The sequence below is a fragment of the Cylas formicarius genome, unplaced genomic scaffold, assembly GCF_029955315.1.
Source record: "Cylas formicarius isolate icCylForm1 unplaced genomic scaffold, icCylForm1.1 PGA_scaffold_12__32_contigs__length_19106922, whole genome shotgun sequence".
Taxonomy (NCBI): Eukaryota; Metazoa; Arthropoda; class Insecta; order Coleoptera; family Brentidae; genus Cylas; species Cylas formicarius.
In genome coordinates, this window is record NW_026844225.1 from 13,246,339 (window position 1) to 13,270,271 (window position 23,933).

A 23,933-nucleotide genomic window follows, 5' to 3' on the forward strand; every position below is an offset into this window, starting at 1 on the left:
TCTCCGGCCAGCAATTATGACGAAATTTATAGCAACGTGCATCTTTTGGTGCGGTTATTTGAATGCCAAATGTAAACATAAATATTTATACGGCAAAAAGTCAAGACAATGATTATGAACATGCAGATTCAGATAACTGTTATTTAACTTTTGCTTTTGCGTTCGGAATTCGATGTTAGATGATTTTGATAAGGGCTCCCTTCATCACCACTTCTAACCTGTAGTAAAATCGAAAAACGAACATTGTCAGTCTCGTGCGTTTTATTTATTATTTTATCAAAGGTGATCTTGTGGTGCTCCAATTTTCGCCAATAAATCATCTCAAAACAAAATTCTAGAAATAAATAATTAATGTACGTATATTATAATACATCGGGGCGGCGGTATCAATCGCTAAATATATAAAAAAAAAACGGTCGTAAAAGATTTATATGGGTTATTAGAGATCATCTACGTTCGAGTACGTGCCATTTATTTTGAGTTATGAGTTGGTCAATTCAAAATTATGTGCCAGGAGGTGTACTTAATTTGCTATATTAATTTTATACAAGGTCCGATGATTAAATAGTGTGCTGCTCGCGGAATTTTGCAAAAATGTTCACCACAGGAAGATTTGCCACAAACGTTACACATTCCTGTGCATTTTTCTCCGAAAACGGTTCATTTTTCTTCTGTTTCGCAATATATTGGTTTTAGAGATACATACGAACTATCGGTTTTGCATTTCGTTGTTTTGCAATAAACCAGTCTTACGCTTAAAACAAACTGAGCCGATTGAATAGAAACGCTCCGTAGGCGAAAGAAAATCGAACTCAGTGGAGTATGAATCGGTACCGATAAGTTGTACCAATAAAGTACCACCTTGGCAAAGGTGCAAACAATTCCAAGTCCAATGGAAAAAATTCCAGTACAAGCCGCAGCGAAATAAAACTGGTACATAAACCCTACATAACACATTATTGTGGATGTATACAAAGTAAAATTATTTTGTAGATCTTCGACGATACAAAGCATTGTTTAGTTGCGTTTGCCGACAAAACATTATTTTAACACCCATGCCCGGCAGTTTTTATCAAACGCCTTTAGTTTTGATCTTTGCTTGCCTTTTTTTTTATTAAGTTTCGCTGTATATCATTTACATATCACTTTTGAGTTGCGCTAGACCGTTTACCTTTTGTAATCCTAAACAACGCACTACCAACCATCTATCTGGAACAATGTTGTATTATGGTAAACTTTGTTAGAGTACATAAAATTAAATATATAAAAAAAGAGAGAAATAAGATAGAAGGGCTTGAAATTGAAAATAACTTAATTTGATTGTGGATAATTTTTTTTGTGAGTTGCAACTTTTTTGCATAGTTAAAAAAGAGTTTTTCATAGTTGGTCACACTGCAATCTCGTTTTTTTTGCGCTTGTGTTTTTTAAATCCATTGAACGCTGGTGGAGTCGGTTTTATTTGGTTAACCTAAAAGTTTATCGGATAGATGCAAAACCGGCCATTACCGTTACGCCTACTATCATAATAAACACATACATAAATAGTTGAGCCGCACTTACATAGACGTCGCACAGAGACCGATATTATCGTAGTTAATTATTGCCGGCTAACTGTATAACAACCACTATTGATTTCGTTTTGCCTTCTTTACACATTTCTAAAAATAGCCTGGACGTATCTATATATAAGACAAGTCCTACGTGAAACTTTTGCGAATGTTTTTTTCGTGGACAGTGAGCTTGATGCAAAAACCATGTACCCCGTGTTATTTTTTACTCGTTTCGCATTGATAAAAACAAAAAAACGATTGATCGATCTTGTATTGAGTGGGATCGCGACAATAGCAAAACTTTAGAAAGAATTGACGACCCGTACGAGGGTTATTCACGCGAATCGTTCTCTAAAAATTTACTGAGTTGTTAAAACAGGCACAATTTTTATTTTAAAATATTGTTAGTTATCTGTCAGTGTTCCCGTTTCATCGGAAGTGTCGTCAACCGGAATTTTTTAGTTTATACGTTTTATTTTACATCAATTCTCTAGGGACTTTTCTTTTGGTTTTTAGATCAGTGGCGCTCGTTCTGATATAGTTTTTTTTTAAGCAGCAAATTTAGTGCCTTATCAATCCGATCAAATTAGTTTTTTTTATATGCAACATCGCGGTTATTGGACTAAAACTTTATCTCAAATTGGTATGTTTTTTACCTTGGGTATATCGTGAGGGTACATATTTTCTCTGGGCGGTAATTTAGGTGGTTTGTCGCTACGTTTTTGCGCGTGCTGTTGGGTCTGCAAGAGAAGTTGTTCTCTGGTCGCTGCTACGTTGCCTCCGGCAAATCCGGAACTTCCGGACGAGCCGCTTCCGTTTCCGGCTACGCTGTACGGATCTTCGTCGGGTATGGGGATACGGGGGCGGTTTTTGATGTCCATAACGCGTTGAACTGCAATTAGAGCGCCAATAAAAATTAGAAAAAAAAAATGCCACAATTTTCGTTAAATTTACTTATTCTCTACATCAATACATCGCAGAAATGTGGGTCCTTGATGATTGCAATTACATAGTAATATAATTCTCAAATTCTTAGCGTATTGTACTAACATAATTACACCATATTATTTAATATTGCCAGTAATGTTAGTGGACACAAGAACTAAAATCGCCGAAGATATTTTCATTTTATTTAATCTTTCCGCAGGAACGCGCCTAGTCATTAGGTTCGCGATAAATAAATATTTTTCGAATCCAAACCCCGTTTAAGTGGGTGGGTCGGGTGCGTGTTGCTAATTATCGGATTGCGGCAGCCGAATAAGATCAAAAAACCAGCTGTTCATATCGGGTTCTAATTAATTCAAGTCGGTACGAAACGAAATCCTTTATTTCAATGACAAGAGAAGGCGGACCTACAATTTAGAATGTGTAACAAAACACATACCGACTTTCAACGCCGTCATTTTTTCATAAACCGTGTCTTTTTCAGACGCTAACAAAGTGGAATTTATGCCGTCCTTTTGATACGGTTAATCGGTCCGATGCCGGCGTCCAGATTTCGTTCTCCTTGACTACCGTATAAGGGATAAGTTGCGATACACAGAGAATCAGTTTTGCAGACGAAAAAATGCCATCCAAATCCCGTTTCAAACGCAATCAAAATACATACAAAACTGTTTCACCTTGTATAATAACGTCAGCATATAAATTTCTGTAATGGTACAGTATACGCGTAGAGTTACAGTATGCAACTGTCAGAGCCCGGAGAAGATACAAAAAAAAATCTCCGGGTAGTTCTTTAGTGCCGGCAACCTTGCAAAAAATAAACTAACGAAACTTATTTTAAACAGCTCGCTCTTTTGTGTGATATGATTTGCGATCATAATGAATTTGTTACGATACGTCTTTAAGGCCGTTGTTATAATCATATATGATGGGCCGTTTAGGAACTATTTATTATTCTTTAATAATAGTCAAGGCGCTGAGGAAGTTTTATCGTACCGAATTGATTATTCCAATTGGTTTACACCAAAAATAGCACAACAATTCGTTGTTAACAATTTATAAAAGTGGCCAATTTTTTTCCCGAAAATATCAGTTTATTGCATCGATAACTCAATTTTTAAAATAGTGGTTTTTCCAAACGTCAGTCAAATTTATTGCAAAAATTTCATTTTTCCGCACTAACTCATAACTCATAAAGAAGATGTATATGTTTTTTCCTAAATTATGAGTTTATTGCAAAAATGCCGCACTTGTTCCAGTAATAACTCAGTTTTAGGTAATGTAATGTCGAAAAGTCGATAAGTTTATTGAAGAATCGCAATTTTCCATGTTACCCATAACTCAATTTTTAAAAATCAATAAAAAATGTTTGTTTTTTTCGAAGGTGTGAGTTTATTGCAAAAATGCCGCACTTAATCCAGTCATCACTCAATTTAAAGCAATGTCTCTCTGGTTTGTCGATAAATTTATTAAAGAAATGGCATTTTTTCCATCTTACCCATAATTCAGTTTCTAAGAACTCTGCAAAAAACCTAGATTTATTGCAATTTTTCGGTACTAACTCATAATTCAATTTTTAAAACTCTACAATGAGGGTGTCTATGATTTATTCTTAAATAAATATTTTATTTCAAAAATGTAATTTCTGCAATCATAACTTTAAAGTTTTAAGTTTGGTCATTTCTTAAATACTTACTTATAACTGGGCAAGTTCATTATTTTCTCTAAATTGTAGTTTGAAAACAATACAACTGTAATTTGTGACCAAGTTATGAACTCTAAATCGTAATCGTAAAATAATCGAAAATAATTTAACAAAAACCGGACGTTCTGGGGAAAATGAAGTGGTTTCAAAAGCTTCCAAAAATATAAAGGTACACCTTATAAAAAATATACCTCAGCGTCCCGACTATATGTACGTCTCTGATGAGATGAACTGCTTAGTTATTTATACCACTTAGCACCGATGATAATTATATTTCATACCGAGATTTTGTACGTACGTAGAGCGAATTCCGGCATATGCACTCACTGCCAACAGATGTTTTGAAAGTCTCGATGTAAACATGCTGCTCGCATATTCACAGCGCAATGAAAATTATAGTTAATTAAATATTTTACTTACCTGGAGGAAGTTTAGATTTTAACATGTCCATTGCGACCACATTGATTATCAAAACCCATATAGGACATTCTAATAGTTCGGATTCCGATTTAACGAAAGCTATCGCACTAAGACATTGACATTCTAATCTTCTTCTATCGGGATACGCTCTTCTAAGTTCCCTGTTGACGTTTGATTGGAACTTTTTCATGTCGAAGAGTTTGACGGGTTTTTCCGGTTCTAACGCACAATTTGGCAAATTCAATATTTCGTTTCCTATTGCGTTTTCGTCATCTTGGCCTGTATTTTTGATGTACACGTTGCACTTCGATACTCTTTTGATAAGTATATTCCCAGCGTCGTCCATTTTTATTTTGACACCCTGAAATACGAGGGCGCGCATTATTTTGATGCTCGTGTCGAAATAATGGTTGACTAGAATAAATGCCGTTCATTGGTAAATCAGTGCAAATAGTACGGAGCAGACATTCGTTATTCGCGAATAAGGCTATCGTTTATCTTTTAGGCAATAATTCTGTAAACCAACGCATATTTACATAAAATAGCCATGGAAAATTCAGGATTAAGTGTGGCTGATAAATTGAAGTCCACAAAAATAAAACAGTCTCGTCTATACAGGGCGCAAAAACACTCCCTGAGTTACATCGCCTTAAAGGCACATTATTTGCCGTTAAATAAATTTTCACACTTATACCACAGTTTTCAAAATAATAACGGTGGCTACTGTTGTTTTTCAAATTTAATATTTGTTTCTGTCGCCTGTTTATTGATTGTAGTTTCAACAATAGTTATATGAAGAATTTTCTCAGTCATATTTAAGTCATGATTAAGTTTTTTTTTTAAACGAAGAAAATTAATAAATGTTATTTTAGCGGTACTTAAAATAACGTCATATAGTTAATGCCGAATTTTCTTTTTAACTTCAAATTTCATCAAAATTGAAATCGAATCCAGAAACGACAAATCTTTGAAGTTTTGCCACTTACTAACACTCCATATAAATGTAGCTTGTTCAAATTGGAGTCTATTGAGAAAGATATGTTTGATGTCTGGTTCACTTCAGCTTTGTGCAACCTCAATGTCGATTGAGAACTGTCTTAATCGATATATCGATGATGAAAAATTTAGTTAATTTGGTTACTAAATATTATTTTCGTTTTGATATTATCTGTAAAAAGATTGTTTTCTGTTAACCAATAAAGCAATTATTATTATTATTAGAACATAAGTTTCCACAGATTTAATAAAGAAACACAGTCTGACTTTGCAGAAATGCGAAGTTTCTTGTAAGTTAAAATTTCTGAGAGTTATGGTAATGATATATTTCATAGATGAAAACAACATTTTTAGTGAAAGTCCTCCCTGTATACAAACTTGTGCCAGACTCGCAAAAGGATGTGTGTGTTCATAATTGGTTAGTAGTTGGTATATCAACCTTGAGGTAGCAACCCACCGCCTGGTGTTATGGTCTTTGTGTATTATAGGCAAAAGTACTTAATAAATATAATTGCAATCGACTTTAATTTATCTAAATACAAGGCGTATATAGTAGCTTGACACGCAAGTGTACCTGTGTGTATTGTGTGTGAGACTTGTTGACATTTAAGCCTGTCCTACATTAGCTATCAAGATACTCTTCTTTTTTTTTGGAGGGAAGTTTATAAGATGGCGATTAAGCCGCACACACTTGAATTACGACTGAGCAAGGAAACTTACGTGTCCTATATGGCGTTTGAACTCTTCGGTTTTCTGGTCTCTCATCGGATTGTCAAAACCGCACAAGCCAATCCTGGAATAGAAATAAAACATGATTTTTTTGCTTTATGTCGATAAAGGAGAGAAATAAACTAAACTTAAATAATGCAAATATTGCAAATACTAGTTACTTATTCACATTTGTACACTTTATTATGTAACTAGTTCCATTTTGCTGCTGCGAGATAGTCCAGACTAATATTTAAAATTTTCTATAAGTATCACAGCAATATACCAGGTTAGCGTCAAAATTTCCCGGCCTGACATAGATGCAGCTCCAATATCACGATAAAACTTTGTCTTCTTTTAAATATATATCTTAGTAGGCTGCGAAAAAAAAATGAAGTCTTGCGTCAAATAGTTTTTTATTGACAGCATTTTAAACAAGACGTGTCCGAAAAAATGTGGCAAATAACGCAAATTGAGTATAGAGCAGTCATAAAGTTTTTGACAAAAGAAGGGTTAGCACCTAAAAGAAAGGCTGGATGGTGTGTACGGCCAAAGTTCTCCTTGGTATTCTGTAGTGAAAGAATGGGCAAAACGTTTTCGAATGGGGCAGGAGTCCCTTGAAGATGATTCAAGAACTGATCGACCAGTGGATGCCATAACGGAAGAAATTGTTGCGATTGTGGAAGAGGTGGTATTGAGTGATCGACATTTAAAGGTCGAGGAAATCTCAGAAATTACTAAACTTTCTGATACAAGTGTTCGTCGAATCCTGCATGATCATTTAGGTATGCATAAGGTTAGTGCAATATGAGTTCCGAAAAACCTTTCGGCTATTCAAAAACAACGCCGTGTCGAGTGTGCGCGGTCTTTTTTGGAACTCTGTGGGTCGGAACCGAAGCCTGTGTGACGAGAGATGAAACTATGGTTCTCTATTATGACCCTCTATTGAAAAAAGAATCAATGGAGTGGCGTCGTAAGGGTGCAGCACCTCCAAGAAAATTCAGAGTCTGCCACGATTTTTTGTGAACTAATTATTTTGATAGATTTTAAAGAAACTAATACCACTGTCAATGGTAATTATTACGCCAAATCGTTTCATCAATTGCAAGATTGCATACGTGTAAAACGTAAAACCTGTCCATATTGCTGGTGTTGCACAAGTTGCCATTTTAGAGTGTGGGTTCAGATAGATCATCCTCCCTATAGTCCAGATATGGCCCCCAGCGACTATTATTTGTTTGGATATTTGAAAAAGGACTTACGTGGACGGCGGTTTAACGACGAAATTGAGTTAAATAAGACTTCTTCAGCTCATTTTGCAAACAAACCAAAAGGATATTTTTTTAAAGGGATTGAGTTGTCAATAAAGAGATGTAATAAGTGTATTAAAGTTAAAGGGGATTATTTTGAAAAATAATAAAAAATTGTTAGTCTACTTTGTTTCTTTCGTATTCAGGCCGGGAAATTTTGGCGCTGCCCTCGTATATAATTCCTCTCCACATACTTTTGAATTTCCAATTCCCAGGCATTTGAGCTTGGAGATTTAATTGCTATAATAGCATCCGACGAGTAATAATACAAGTAAATAAACTTAACAAATTTGCAAATTATTATCAGTCTAGCGTAATTATGCAGGCAGGCACTTTTATCGTAGTCATTTAAGTCGGAATCAAATATCGTGAAAAATACTATATATATTTACTTAGTGCAACCACAAAATATATCTTCTTCCTTATTGTTATTGATTTGACAGCGATATTTAAACAACCTTGTCACATGAATTTTGATTTGCGCAATTGATATGCGGCTCATATGATTATAATTATAAGACGACGCTTTAATGAAATATTTTTCTCATTATTTTTCCACCATCTTGGTGTTTGTATTTAATGGAGTTAAGCGTACGCGAACACAAAACTTTGGTGGGTGTAAAGTACAACCTTGAGTTTGGCAGTGCAGCTAAAATGCCGATCTACATACCTTGAATAAGCGTCTAGAATGTACAATAATGAAACAAATCTTAGCTTATTCAGGATTCGTTGTTACAGTTACTGTTTTACCTTTTATTTTGTAAATGAATACGGGTGTTGCGTATGTAATTAATATCCGACGCGATATTACTATTTTCAAAGTAATATTTTTACGCTTTTGTGTGAGTCGAAACCTTACAGACGGCGTTTTATCAAAAAATCCGAACGTATGGTCTTGTCGTTTAACGCTGAACGAAGGGACTTCAAGAGAACAATACCCTTAGAGATAAAATAAGAAAATAATCGTTTAAGAAGAACAGAATCGCCGCCGCTTTTGCTTACGCATAGTATATTATTATTCATGCAACATTATTTTGTTTTAGCATATTGTTGTGAGGTAGTAGATAAATTTGTCTCATGTAAAATGGAAAACGAAAAAAAGGACTATACGAACGCGCAATAAAGCGATTGGGTTCTAAAGGAAAGTAAAAGTACCAAGATCGGAGATAAGGAAGCATATACCATTGATTTTCAACTTGGCTATACGGTATAGTGTAGATATGTTTCTCGCATACGTCTATGAAGTTATTTTTTATTTTTGCTCTTATAATAATTGCATAATGTTTATGGGTATCCAAATACAGCGGACAAATGGTTCGTAACCAGACAAATGGCGCATTAATATATTCATATCCATTTTAGGAGGCCGTATTTTTGCTTCGCGCATTTTTATTTTATTTGCCTGTTGAATTGACTTCTCCTCTGGCATTTGCTTTTTTCAATACACCGTATACAAGTACCGATACCGATATTTGCCTCTGTTTGCTTTTTCGGTTTCCTTCATTTTTGTCCTGTTTCAACAATACTTATAGAATCATTTCCCAATTATTTAACATTTAAATTCTAGCGGTGCATGTTAAACTAAACTAAGTATACAAATTGATCAAAATTTTCAACTGTTGCCAATAAAATACTATCCAATCCAAATATTTTAATCTACATCCCCTTTTCGAACTAATATCAAAATATTTTTCCTATTCCTCTACTATTCGACTAAAATTAGAGATATTGTACAGATTGTACAGAAAATTGGCAAGCTGCATAACAAATGGTTGTAATTAAATACCTAAAACCTATTCTTTAGCATTTTGTTCATTCTTTAGACTTTTATCGACATAATAAGTTACGTGCCTACAATCAATTTGTTGAGAATAATTAATACGTCTTAAAAACAACATAATATAAATAATATATTTTTAAAAATGCAAAAATTGCTGTTAAAAAACTGGAAATTTTCTCTCAACCCTTAAGTTTTGCATCAATTTTCTTTAAACGGGATTTGCTTAATTGATCGGTATCTCCTGTTCTATTAAACGCGTGGCAACATAAATTAGTACCATCGAAATTAAGCGAAGGCCACTTTAAAAATCTAATTTAACCGCACTGTTTAATTTGAGTAAAAATTTATTCATTGAATACCTCGGGGAACGCAGCCCACAAAAATACTTTAAATGAGACGTGCCGCAATTCATCAATCAAAGAGATACTTCAACGCAAGTCCATTGACACCCAACATGAATCAAAATTACGCTGGTGCAGGAAATAGGTTCTTCACGTGAAGATTTTTTTAAATCGATTCATAAATCGACTCGTATTTTTGAATTCGAACTAATTTTATTCGTAATTGGTTGCGAGGGTGAGGTAAATGATTCAAATTATTTGCTGGTCACTCGAAACAGGTAAGCAAAATTGGCTGCACATTTGAAGTCTCTTTTTATCCTCTTACGCTGCGTTTCTGTTTTGTTTTTAATATAAACCAATTTCAACTACGCCGAAAATGGACTAAAACTGGTACTTTCAAAAACATATGTCAGCTCTTTCAAAAACTGATTTTTAGAAAACAAAAATGTCTTTTAATGGCTTAAAATGAGCTGTTTTCAAAAAGATAAAATCATGTTAAAAATATTACCAAAAAAACAAAAAAAAAAGAGGTTTTTTAAGAGTTTTTATTTTTGTAATCTAACTCGTTCTTTGTTAATGAATTTTTTGCTAAATTTTATACGTACTTTCATCATCACAAACGTTTTGAATTTTTATATATAGATCTAATCATTAAGAAAAATAATGTAAGTATCCCCTAATTATAATTTTTTTATTGAAAAAAACAATTTTGAACTATACGATTATAATAGTCTATTTCCAAACAGTTTTTGAGTAATTTGCATGGGTTGTTATATAAAGATCTTCAAAAAGTGATATCGCTAAATTTTAAGAGTTTTAGATGTTAGACATTTCAGGTGTACTCAGAATATGATAAATGTGACTTACCATTATCAGTTATATTTGAGTTAATGTTTTTGTTGTTTTTTTTATGTTAAATACTAAGGACCCTGTCAATTTTTGTCTGCTTCTAAAAGATGATATAGGAAATATTGCAAAATATAGATCAAAATGTCTTGTTTCGTATTACTGTGCGGCCGATGCTGTAATAACGAATTTTATTTGCTTTTAGCAGTGCATTGCTAAAATTTGACATTTTATTATTATCAATTTATATAAACTTTTTAAATTTTCCTTAATTTTAACACTTTTTGAACTTAAACCTCATCAGGAAGACTGTATTAGTCACTTAAATTATTAAGGAATTTAAATATACCGAAATTGCCATCGAAAGTCCCCTTTTTAGTTTTACAAATATGGATCTCCGAAAGCAATCCATATTTGTTTACCCGTTTCGAGTGTCAAGCGGTTCTGTTACCATATGGTATCTAGGGAAACAAAATAAATATAAAAAATTATTATTGTCAAGGGGACTTTGGTTGAGCGAACCCACAGCGTCACTTAAATAACGTCAATTGACATCCGATGCGGATTTTTATGACAAACATTGTACAATATGGCCGAATGCAAATAAAGGTAGTAACTTTGCGGTCAAGCTTTTTAAAGTAATTGAGAAGCGAACCGTGGGCAAACTGGATATTCTCGCGAACGGCCCTGTTAGCATATAAGTTTGGCTATTTTCTGTGGAGTTATAATTTAGGTCAGATTAAAATCAAAGGGCGTAAACGGATCTAACGACTTGGTAGTGGGAAGGGATTTCTTTTATGAATACCGTAGCGCAAAGTGTACAAAATTCAAGTCATGGTAAAACAAACGGGAATAAATATCCTCTTCAATCGACCATTGCTTTGCAGTGCTTTTGATGATCTTGTCGATATTAACAGATCGATAAATCGCTCGGTCCGATGTGTTAATTAAAATGAAAGTAAAATTGCAACATTTATTAAACGGATTAGGTTGAAATCAGCCAACATATCTAAGATTTCGTAAAATTACTGTATCTGTTGGTCTTATCGGAAGTTATCTTTATAGAACAGAATTAGATTTCAGTACTTCTGTTTCTAATTTGAATTTGTATAAAAGTGGTCTTAAATTCGTATATATTGTTTGTTTACTTTTTTTTTTAAATAATCAACACTAGCGATGTCTACTTATGTGCAAAAATGGATACAATCGAATTCAACTTTCGTGTAGATATATCAAAATCATGTTAAGCAATAGAGAAGTTAAGGAGTGATGGAAAGTTTATAGTTTGCTTACACTTTCAACGCCCATTCAATCATGCTATTAAATGATTCAGTTATTACAGTTTCAAAATAATATTATATCTCTAACGGAATACGAGAAATATCTTCAAATTTTATAGTGTTCCGTCAGTCAAGTTTTATCCGTTTATAACATTTAGTTTTATATATTTTTAACAATTGTCTTTAGAATCTCACGTGGCCATTATTTTCCGGCGCTAATTGCAAAAATGTGGGGGCAATTCGCCTAGAAAATTTCTAATTTCGGTGAAATTTCGCAAATAAACAAACGAATTCCGTTACGCTCTGTAAATTAACAAAAATGTTAAACAAAAAACCATAACATAATGCAATTACGGGCAATAACTAATCTACATGCGCTACTTTTGCTGGCAGCGGCAGCAAAATTTGTCTCGGATATTTTAAATAAGAGAAAATGTTCGTGATTCCCTAGAAATTTTTACCACTGTAAGTGAATTTTTGTTCAAGATAAAATTTTTGGTATTTTTACATTAGAACTAATTGTACTGGGGTTTCTACCGAACGTACCAGGCGTTTTCTAACATCAACAAATCGTCAACTGGTAAGTGAATTTTCTTTCCTTTTTTTGTCAAGGTTTAATTTTATAGGCCTTCTCAAGCGACGTAAAATTTCACGCACTAATTGTTCACTGACAAAACAAAGTATGGCAAATGAACTATAGAAAATGGGTTTAAGGTGGGACTAAAATTTTTGCTTGTTCGAGTCGAACGTTTAGACGGTGTGAAATGAAGTCCACAACTCTTACTTTTTATACCGACTTATCGAAAGTATTCCATAACGAATGGAATCCTCTAAAAGTAAACATTCGACCGGTTTCTTGGTAAGCAAAACAGGCTCAATAATCACCATCTTTAATTAAATCCCGACGCGTAGTATAATCGGGTAAAAATAATAAAATATAAACTTTAATTGTGATTCGGTTTTTGAATTCTCTCAAAATTCTCCAGATGCGTTTTACTTAATAGAAGATTTTGACGATTTCCGTATTGCAATAATGTATATGAGACTCACGACCCGAATTGCATTATTTTAAACATCTGGAATAGAAAGTGGATAATTGTAGGTAGGAATAGATACGTATGCGGTTGCGCATTCTTTGACTTAAGCCGATATAAGGAAAATCCACTATCGCCATGTTTTTTTTTCTGCACGGAGAAGAATAAATAACACTTTTGACAACTATTTCCTCTATTTTGCTTTTGCGATAATACGATTTCACCAGTTGTTTATATAATTTAGAAAATATATCCTACTAATTGTTGCTATATGATAACGACCGCTGCTGGTGCGTTATTTATTTATTGCTTCATCTCAAACCACTTGCTGATACCATCTGGTTTGGATTTATTATGTTAAAAATTGTATCGACTTGATTAATGTATTTCTACTCTCTATGGAGCATAATTTTACGATAAAGATCGGAATCGAGAGTGGTGATGGCGAATTTCAAACTCATACGAATTAGTTTGTGACGTTATGGTTCAATTTCGATTTTTTACTTCAATCTATTAATACAGTAAAGAAGTTATTGCCGTATTAAGCACTATTGGAAGTTTCCTTCCCCTTTGCCCTGTCTATGTTAAGCAACTTGTTTACTAAGTTTTTTATTATTATTTATTTTATTTATTATTTATTTATTTATTATTATCATTTCTACAGTTTCATTATATAAATAAATTTGAAGTCGGCAATATTCCATGGCGACCAGCATATTGTATATATAACAGTTATTGCAAATTATTCGTCTATTATTTTTAACGATTGAACATTCAGTAATCAATGTTGTTATAACATACACTAATATTTAAAAATAGAAGCATTGTACCTTATATAGTATCCTATATACTACATAAAATAATTTCGTGAAATTAGCTTATGTTTACTTTTTCAAAATTGTTAAACATTATTGAAACCGAGCAGCATTTGTTTTATCCTAAGCGTTCTCTTGAAACTAGTTTTCACTTCAGGGTTTTATTTCAGACTCATTTAAGCCTACTTCTGGCGTTCCACAAGGTTCACACTTGGGGCCCTTATTTTTTATCATATACATCAATACCAATCGCTCATGTTTGAAAGCTTCAAAGTGACCTAGGAAATAGGAAAATTTTGTGGCGAAAATAAAATTCTAACATAATCAGTTCTGAGGTGCTCTCGTTGGATCGTCTAAATATACCTCGAATTAACCTTAGATGAAGTAAAATTTTTAATATTCCTTATAGAAAAACAAACAAACAAACAACTTGAATAATATTAATAATATTTGTCGCAAGCAATCTTGCTAGCTTAATATTTTAACTTCAGCTATGGCTAGCTATATATTTTTTTAATTTATTTAGCATAAAGCTATAACAGAAAACAATCGTATTTACATTTTAAATATATAAGCTAGTAGCAAAATAGAAAAATATAAATAAGTAAAAAAGTACAAAAGTACACAAAACAAAAGTCTATAACAGGAGGACAATTATAAAAGAAAAATCAGATTAAAATTACAGAGAATACATAAGTTTTAATTAATGTTTTAAAAGCATTTATATTATCACACTCCTTAATATTTTTTGGCAGCCTATTAAACTCTAACCAATCTTTATTTAAAATGGTATTCAACATATTTGTAGTTTTACATCGATTGACTAGGATGAAATCGGTACGGTTTCTAGTGTTATAGTTATGAATATTCTTAAAGTAATTAACCCTATGGCGGCATCATTTCATTTTTTATCTTAAATATAAATATAAAGGCATCAAACTTTACTTTTTGCTTTACAGTTAATATTTATAACACATTTAACATAGTCATCACAGGTATAAATCTATTACATTTTAGAATTGCGCGCATTGCTCTGTTTTGTATTTTCTGAAGTTTCGTTAGTCTATAGTTCATTATACTAAACAATAGAGTTGAATAATATTGCAGATGTGGCGCCGCCAAGCTATTGTTAAGTGACAATTTTGTATAACTTGTTAAATTTGTGCTTGCTCTAGATATGAAACCCACCTTTTGTGAGAACTTTCTCATTATATAATCACAATGTGCATCAAAATTTAATTGTAGATCTAATATAAGTCTCAAATATTTTATATGTCTTATACTGCAAATTAACGCCATTTATATTAATATTAACACTCTCCAGATCCAAACCACTCAATCTAAGTTTTTTGCTATACAAACGGAACTTCGACTTCATGACATTAATGCTAAGATTATTATTGCACAACCATACAAACACTCGATACAGGTCATCAAAACAGTCCCTTGTGGTACCCCATGATCCACCAAGATAGACTCAGACACAGATGTCTTTTATACTTTACTTTTTGTGTTCTGCCAGATAAGTAAGATTTTAGCCAATCCAGGGCTAAGTGCTTTATACCCATATTTTCTAGCTTAGCTATTAAAATATCCCTATTGACAGTCTCAAAAGCTCTTTTTTTATAAAAAAATTGTACATGCGATCTAGTGGATCCATTAATAGGTGTAAAACTGTTGATCACCAAATAAATGAACAAGCTTGTCGCGCTTATTTAGGATTTTCTAGTTTCAAATGCGTTTAAAAAAAAATTTGGGGCCGCATCATTTATTAACAAATGTTTAATCTATACTATATAATCATATTTTTTATATACTTTAATTTATATATATATATATATATATATATATATATATATATATATATATATATATATATATATATATATATATATATATATATATATATATTCTCACGTATTGATTCACGGATGGAAAAATGTGATGACACTATATTCCGGGATATCATCCGTTCGCTCGTCGAACTCCGACTGGAATCCTGCAAATCTTGCATCCGACTGGAATCCTGCAGACGTTTCGCCAAAATCTCACTTGGCATCTTCAATGCTCGCGCTCCGAAAACACTTCGAAGTGTTTTCGGAGCGCGAGCATTGAAGATGCCAAGTGAGATTTTGGCGAAACGTCTGCAGGATTCCAGTCGGAGTTCAACAAGCGAACGGATGATATCCCGGAATATAGTGTCATCATATATATATATATATATATATATATATATATATATATATATATATATATATATATATATATATATATATATATATATATATATATATATATATATATATATATATATATATTATATAATTTAATTTAATATATACAATATAATAAAAAAAATATTAAGTAAAATTTTGACTTTTAAACCACTTCGCAAATTCAAATCTTTTTTGTACTCATTGCTTTATCTCAGGGATTATTTATTAGATTCAAAATGTTAAATCTCTTCTTTGCCATTTCGCACATTCAAGTAGAAATTCGCAGTATTAACCCAAAGCATGTATAACCTTTAAAAAGCAAAGCTGGTGTATTAAATTGTGAAGAAATCGTAACCATAATCGAAATTAAACGATCTAAAAATATTATTATGTGGGATGCAAACCTGCGATCATATGAAAATCGTACGCAGAATCGTTTTGCGTAAAGGCAGAGTCCGATTCTGTATTTAGGCACTGAACAAAGTGAATAATTTAGTTCCGTAAAATCTAGGCGACCTTGGGGACAGTGCTTTCGTTAGTCTCACTCCGAGCCCAATCACGATCATTGAATCTGATTTCGAAAAACAATGTATTATAAATTTGACTACCAGGCCGTATGCAATGCCTGTTTAATCAATACGCTGATTACGGCATAGTTATTCAATATAAAGGACACTTTATTGCCGTTGCCTTTCCGTTTGAACTCGTTATTGCGTACAGGGTGGAACAAAATTAACGTGATTCGACTTCTAATATCGATTAATTTATTAATTAATTCATTAGAACAATGCCGGGTATCAGTTATTCAATTTTTTCAATCGTTAGTCTGGGTGTTCGGGTGGCTCCTTCGCAGGAAAAATATCACCCATCTTCACTAGCATTTCGGCCATTTTGACGTGCTTTTCTCTTATAATACAATTTGGAATATTGGTTCCATGTGGAATTTGTGCAATTAGAGGAAGTCTTTGCACCTATCGAAAATTTTATATATGCATCATTCCTTTGTAGTTCTTTATTTCCTACAAGCACTGCATTCCACGAAATAATAAAAAACCTATTTATCATTGGAGGATCCACAAGACTTTTGCACACCATAAGAGACAAATAAAACATCGATAATAAAATACGGTTGGTATAGCATGTGGTTTAACGAATTAGAAATAGAAAAATAAAATATTTTGAAAAATTAAAAATATTGGATTAAAGTTCACTTATTTGCGAGGTTTACATAAGTATTGGTAATATAGCACGGCTTTCCTAGAACTCATTTTTTTTATAGAAAAGTAGATAATTCCGTTTGAAATAATTGACAGAATTGGAAATATATATTTTTTTAAAAACCAAAAAAAAATGATTTACTAGAAAAATACGCTATATAAATTGTCCAAGGTAGTTTCGATATAACATTTCTTAGAGATCTTTGTTTAGCTTGTTATAATATACCGGAGCAATAGCTTATAGGAGTTAGGAGTGTTAACATATTTTGGTTGATTTATATTAGTTTTTGAAAATGTACAAGCAATTGGCCACGTAATAGAATTATTCGCAAAAATGATAGTTAATAAACAAAGGTTGTGACTCCATGTTTTGCTTTTAATTGGTACAGTTTAACGGCGAAAAGAAGCAAGATTAAATTGACTAACAATGTTGACAAAAGCCCACAGCTTGAATGGGGGTCTGAGTAACATGTTACCGAGAAATAACGCACAGCTTGATATATAGTGTACTATTTTGACAAGTAAAGCCATGTCTCCACCGGCAAGGCGGCCTTTTTCGTATTTAATGAAATTATAAATAAAACGTGTTTATTGTGTTTTATTATCCGCGTCGTTTGTCAAAACGCGGCTGGTCTTTTTGCAACCCGCACGGCCACGTTACATTTTGCACGCAAAATTACGAAACATTTGTTTGCTTTGCGTCTCGCTAAGTACGAGAAAATGTTTATCTTGATACGGTACTTAATTTCGAATGTAGTTCTATTATTTTTCATCCGCGATTATACCGACGATAAACGCAAGCCACCAATGAGGAATCAAATTTTTTTGCCGCGTGTATAGAAGACGCTCCTACCATAATGAAGTTGATATATTCACTAACTGAGATGTAAAGCCGGGATTATTTTGATTATCATATGAAATCCCATACCCTGGAACGAAAATGAAAAAAATAACGTTCAACGTTAAAATGTCTGCTTTGTTTTCCCGCAATCGCAACTTATTAGCTGCTGTCACAAACATCGCGAATACCATTCGTCTTTTCAATTCACCCTTTTTTCTTTTTCTTTTATTAGTCCCCGTATTAAAGTTACGGGCGTGCAGAAAATATCGAATGGGTGCGGAAGGGTATTACGCAAAAGAGTAACAGCCTTTAACTGCCGATATATCCTTAAACAAAACTCGCCTTTCTAATATTTTCCGTGGCTGGATCTTAAATGCACGCTGATCTAGTTTTGCGCCGCGTATCACACACACACACACAACTGGCCTTTATTAATTTACAGGAATTAATCGATTACGATTCTTGGGTGCACTAGATTTGATTTTTTTCAAATAAAAGAAAAATTACAAAAAATATTTTACGTACAATTTACATACATGTGGTGCTATCGTACGTCTAGTAAAAGTAACTACATTAAAAATAGGGGTTACTAACAGGTGTTTTAGATCTATGATACACATTTTCTGCACTTTTTAAAGGCATTGGTTTAAGATAGGCAGGCAATTTTCAGTTTCCCCTACGTCAGAAATCCCATAAAGGTATATTACAATGACAATACTGCATTACTACATATTTTTCTACACTCTACTCTAAAGTGCCTAATTATGCAAGGACCAAGCGTGCGGAAAGTGCCATTTGTAGGCGTCATTTTAGTCGTTGGATTGGGAGGGATCGGAGATCTGTCGGTGACGTCACACGTCGGGCAGTGAATATATTCGTTGTGTTTGGCAAAAATTTATCCGAAAACTAATGATATATAGAGATATATAGAGTTATTTATATATAGATGTTTAATTCTTTATCCGTATGCACTAAGTATTTTACATAAAATATTATTTATGGATTTAAATATTTTTTGTACATTTTATGCACCTACTAAAACAGTAACCAAGTTTAATTTGACAACAGTTCATAAAGTAGAGTCTAATTATGGGCCCTTATATTGCAGCAATAAAAATTAAGATAAATTCCTGTAATATTGAAGCGAATTACACAACAAAAATATATTTTAAAAAGCGTGCAAATATTTCATTGCTAAAATCATTCAACCAGATGTGAGAGGTGCTTCATTCGCTGTGAAATTATCATATTTTAATAGGTGGATTTATCGAACCGTTTAATTTAAAGTATAAAAAATCTTTTTTTGAATAAAATTTACGACGACAATTTCGCATTTTATAGTTCGATTTAGTGGTATTTCGCGGACCAAGAAATCGTGGCCACGCATTCAACTGGAAGAAAAAATTGCCTCTTGACACGTTCGTTTACGTAAGCGCGAGACATATAATAATGAAAGCGAGCGATGTGGTTCAACGATTTTGGTTAAGTAACATAAACGAGCTTTTTTGAATGTGTCCCTCCACGATCAGAAACACACTTCCCTGTTTAATATGGGATTAATGAGGCTCGACTGGTACGCGAATAATATAGCCACGGGGTGGCTTTACCGTATGCTTGTCCCAGAATTATGAGAGAATAAAAATCGATATAAGCCTTGATTTTATCTTCTTTGACCTGCTGCGAACATATTTCTACAAAATATTATCTGGGGCGATTCGCTAATAATTGCATAAGATCTCTAAATCATTTAGATAAGATGTATTTTTTTTATGTTTTCTTCTTTTATTGAGGCTCAAATTTGTCAAATTCGTTGAGTATTTTATATATTTTTGAATGTATTATCTAATTTCTGAAGTAAATGTTTACCTTACTGTGTAGTTTTTTGAAAAAAAAAATAGATTTAATAGTTCCAGGAAAATAAAGTGCGTTTTATGACCTAAAACACAATGACATAAGTAATCTATATAATTATGTTATTTTTAAACAACATTTTTAATAAAAAGTATACAAAAACAGTTGTTTTTGTAAGTTGTGGATTGTTTTTGGTCACTTTTTTTTATTATATCGGTTTCGTTTTCAATATCGTGAAATTTTTTCAAAGGTTTCTAATTCTTAAAACGGAAATCGTAATTGTAGTTATGACTACGGCGAAGAATGAGGGGATGATTTAAAATACCTAGTCGCGTTAAAAATCTCTATCGCCGATGTATTATGTAAATAAAACAAAAATAAAGGTTATGCAGAATTGCAAATTCATTTAATTACTTTCACATTTCAATCGGCGTTTAGTCCGCCAAACGACGATTAATTAGAATGAAATTAACGATCTGGCAACGTCTGGACGGTTGCGGAAGAATGCATAAACGAATTAATTTTGATATGATGCACTGACATTTATTTAATTTTAGATTACGAAGATCTATATCTCTAAATGGATTACAACCGATTTTTGCTGCTTCCTGACGTGTATCCATATTAAATTTAATCGTTTTCAGGAGCCACCCGACCCTTTCGTGTTTAGCTTGCTGAATGATGCATCATCGCCCACCGTTTTTTGATCTTTAACATTTAAAGCCGGTTGCATAATTGTATTACGCGTCTTCTAGTTTTTTTTTTCTGTTTGTTTATATTCGCCGCGTTGCTTTTATCGCCGTGCAATCGTTGATCGTTATTTGTTAATTGAAACGGGGATAAAAACGCAAAGTATCTAACAAATGCCAATAAACGTTTTTATCCGTTGCAAATAATTGCCCCAATTAAAAGGGGAAAATAAAAAGAAAATGAAGTCGACCAATAGATCTAATTAAATCAATAAAGCAGTTAAAGCACGAAAAACCAGATGTACCGGAGTCGGATCTCGATCGGACTTTGAAAACAATCGAATTCGAATCATAAATTTTCCACCGAAGGTATTTTCTCTTTTTTTCTTCAGTTCCCCGGTCTTAAATTTAATCGCCAGGAACAAAAAAAAAAGCAGCCGCCCGATTAGGAACAAGAAAAGGAGACATGGATAAGTGAATTTGATGAAATTCTCGGCTTTATCAGCAATTGAATGCAAATTTAGATGCGTCGCGGGTAAAAGTAAAAGTCGGGCTGGCGTTAAAGTGCATCCTGCTGCTTTCCGACAGATCTCCTGTTAACGATTATTATTATTATCATTTACCTGAAACCGTCGAAACCATCATCCGATCCGTTTACCGTCAAAACGGGTGCTCTCGCATACGCTTTGGCTACCCTCCTGTTTCGCTCCAATACGATCACTTTTGCCCAAATTTCGTCGTCAATTTGCGTCCATTTGTCCAGAACTTCTTGTATGTGATCCTGAAATAACATTAGAACGGCATTAATTGGTGTCTTAATTTCGTTCAAAATGATTACTGCTTTTAACAATAGTTGTTAAAAAGTGAGATGATTTCCCATAATCACATAACCGAATACGTAACCGGCATTACACCACGGTTGCGTTTTTTTTTTAATAATTACACGAGTTATTTTGCGATTCGTATAGTTTCGCAACATTTTGTTTTTACGTCGTCGGTTGAAAATTTGTTTTCGGACAAGCAAACAGCATGTTGGTATTTAAAGAACAAATATAATGGCAATTTAATCCTTAAACTGGAGCGACGGCGGGGATTTAAGTGCGATTCTTAAGCAAAAACCTTTCTATTTGCCTTCAGCATAAATAAATCGCTGAATTCTACCACCTTCGCTTTACGCACGACTTAGGAGCCGGGCATTTTTCCTTTAAATATCCGCCGTTCAATTTGCTACGTCAGCTGGAATTGCTACGTTCGGGTGGGTCATTATTTCCAACTTGCGTAATGTTTTCTTAGCAAGCAAATGTTTGTTTTAATGCGCAATAATGGGGAACTTGACCAAAAATTAAAATACTATATTTTATTGAGGCTAGCACTATTTTGAATGCAATTTTATAGGACATTTCAATTCCTACGTGTAAGTTCCCTAATCGAAAAACAACCGGTTGTTTTTCGATTTTTCTATAATTTAAGCCCAATTTTCCGTCCAAGTTTCGTAATTTTTAAATCAATTTAATTTAAGCCTTCTGCACCGGGTTAAGCCCGCGTGGAATGCATGCAAACTTTATAAATAACGTTTTGTTGGCCAGTTCCCAACGCAAATTAAAATAACGATTATTTCTAAGAACGCTGTGGAGGCCTCTTTAAGATTTCACTTTTCTTTTGTTTTTCGATTTTTATCAGAGATACGAAATCAAACTTAATCATATGTTGGGTGGTATACGCAGGCGAACTAAAGGTGTCCATATATGGGCGAACCCCGTGCCTTTTCGTATAAAATTGGCCCGGTCGCATTACAGGAACGACATATATGTAGATTTCAGTCGGGTAAGTTATGAAAATGCTGTTTTTGATTATGATCTGCTCGAAATCAAGAAGGAAAACCAATTATTTGTCCAAGAATTAGCGGTTTTAAGTTCATATATGCATTTTTAAGGTAGATTTCGGTACAATAACACACCAAAAAGCAGATTCTGAGTGGAATCTAATCGAAATCTTCAACTATTTAACCCAGAAAGGGCGGTTTTAAGTCGATAAACGTCGAAGATGCCGACTTTAATTAGTATTTGAACGACATTGACACGAAAACATAACTGTTTGGATGAAAAAATGACAGTTTAAGGTGACATCTGCAGTTTTGGTGCGGTTTTAGATACGATACGTGTGGGAAGAGGCGGTTTTGAATGGAATCTGTTTGAAATGAATAATAAAAACTTGCTATCAATCCAAAAAAGTGGGTTTTAAGTAGTAATCTGCAGTTTTAACGTAGATTTCAGTTCGGTAAGTTAAGAAAATGCTGTTTTTGACTATGATCTGCTCGAAATCAAGAGGGAAAACCAATTATTTGTCCCAGAAATAGGACTTTTAAATTCATATCTGCATTTTTAAGGAAGACTTCGGTCCATTAAGAGGTGACAAAGCACATTCTGACTAGAACCTAATCGAAATCGGCAATTATTTGACCCAAAAAGGGCGGTTTTAATTCGACATCTGCTGGTTTATTAATGTTTTCGTTACAATAAAGGTCGAAGATGCCGATTTTGACTAGTACTTGAACGATATTGACAGGAAAAGGTAACTGTTTGGATCAAAAAATGACAGTTTAAGCCGTTACCTGCAGGTTTGATGCGGTTTTAGATACGATGTTTTTCTGAAGAGCCGATTTTGACTGGATCTCTTAGAAATGAAGAAGGAAAACCTACTATCAATCCAAGAAAGTGGGGTTTTAAGAAGTTATCTGCAGCCTTAAGGTATATTTCAGTTCGGCAAGTTGTGAAAATGCTGGTTTTGACTATAATCTGTTCGAAGTCAAGAGAGAAAACCAATTATTTGTCCCAGAAATAGGGGTTTTAAGTTCATATCTGCATTTTTAAAACAAAATTAATGCTTGAACTGAAAGCAAAAATGTTACGACTCGCGTTAAAGGAATAACCTTCAATTGATATAATGATTCTGCAAACCATTGGATTTAACACAATTCAATCAAATTGTACCCACAAATTAATTTTTTTAAAATATAAATTAGCACCGTCCGCGTTAACAAATTGCCTATCATCGTTTGCTATTAACAATATTTCAATGATTCGTTTGTCAAAATTATATAATTGATAATTTCATCATCGATCTACCTCCCACATATGGGATGCATTGTTTATGTTTTGATTTGGCTAATAACGATTCATTTGCACAGGCAGTTGCAAAAAAAATAATACGTATTGTGCGTTAAATATGGCAAAAACTAATTTATTTGTTGTGCAATATTTTTTCCTTTACATAACCACGTAAAACTTATTGCGAGATACCGGTGCAAAGAAAACAACCCAAAAAATTAATAGAGAGAACGGCTTAAAAAAAACGCGTTTCCGCATCAGTTAACAGTAACTTTTATTGTA

At 33.2% G+C, this 23,933-nt stretch overlaps 1 protein-coding gene across 2 annotated transcripts in view; it reads right to left on the minus strand.

The window, feature by feature from the left end:
- Positions 1-23,933, minus strand: part of LOC132695515 (uncharacterized) — an 86,587-nt gene that overhangs the window by 1,408 nt on the left and 61,246 nt on the right. For both annotated transcript variants that reach the window (XM_060659803.1, XM_060659804.1), the window contains exons 3-6: positions 21,168-21,325; positions 6,337-6,409; positions 4,621-4,981; positions 2,207-2,442 (exon numbers count right to left, since the gene is read on the minus strand). In XM_060659803.1, coding sequence (XP_060515786.1) covers positions 2,207-2,442; positions 4,621-4,981; positions 6,337-6,409; positions 21,168-21,325 — 828 coding nt within the window. The remainder of the gene's footprint in view (positions 1-2,206; positions 2,443-4,620; positions 4,982-6,336; positions 6,410-21,167; positions 21,326-23,933) is intronic.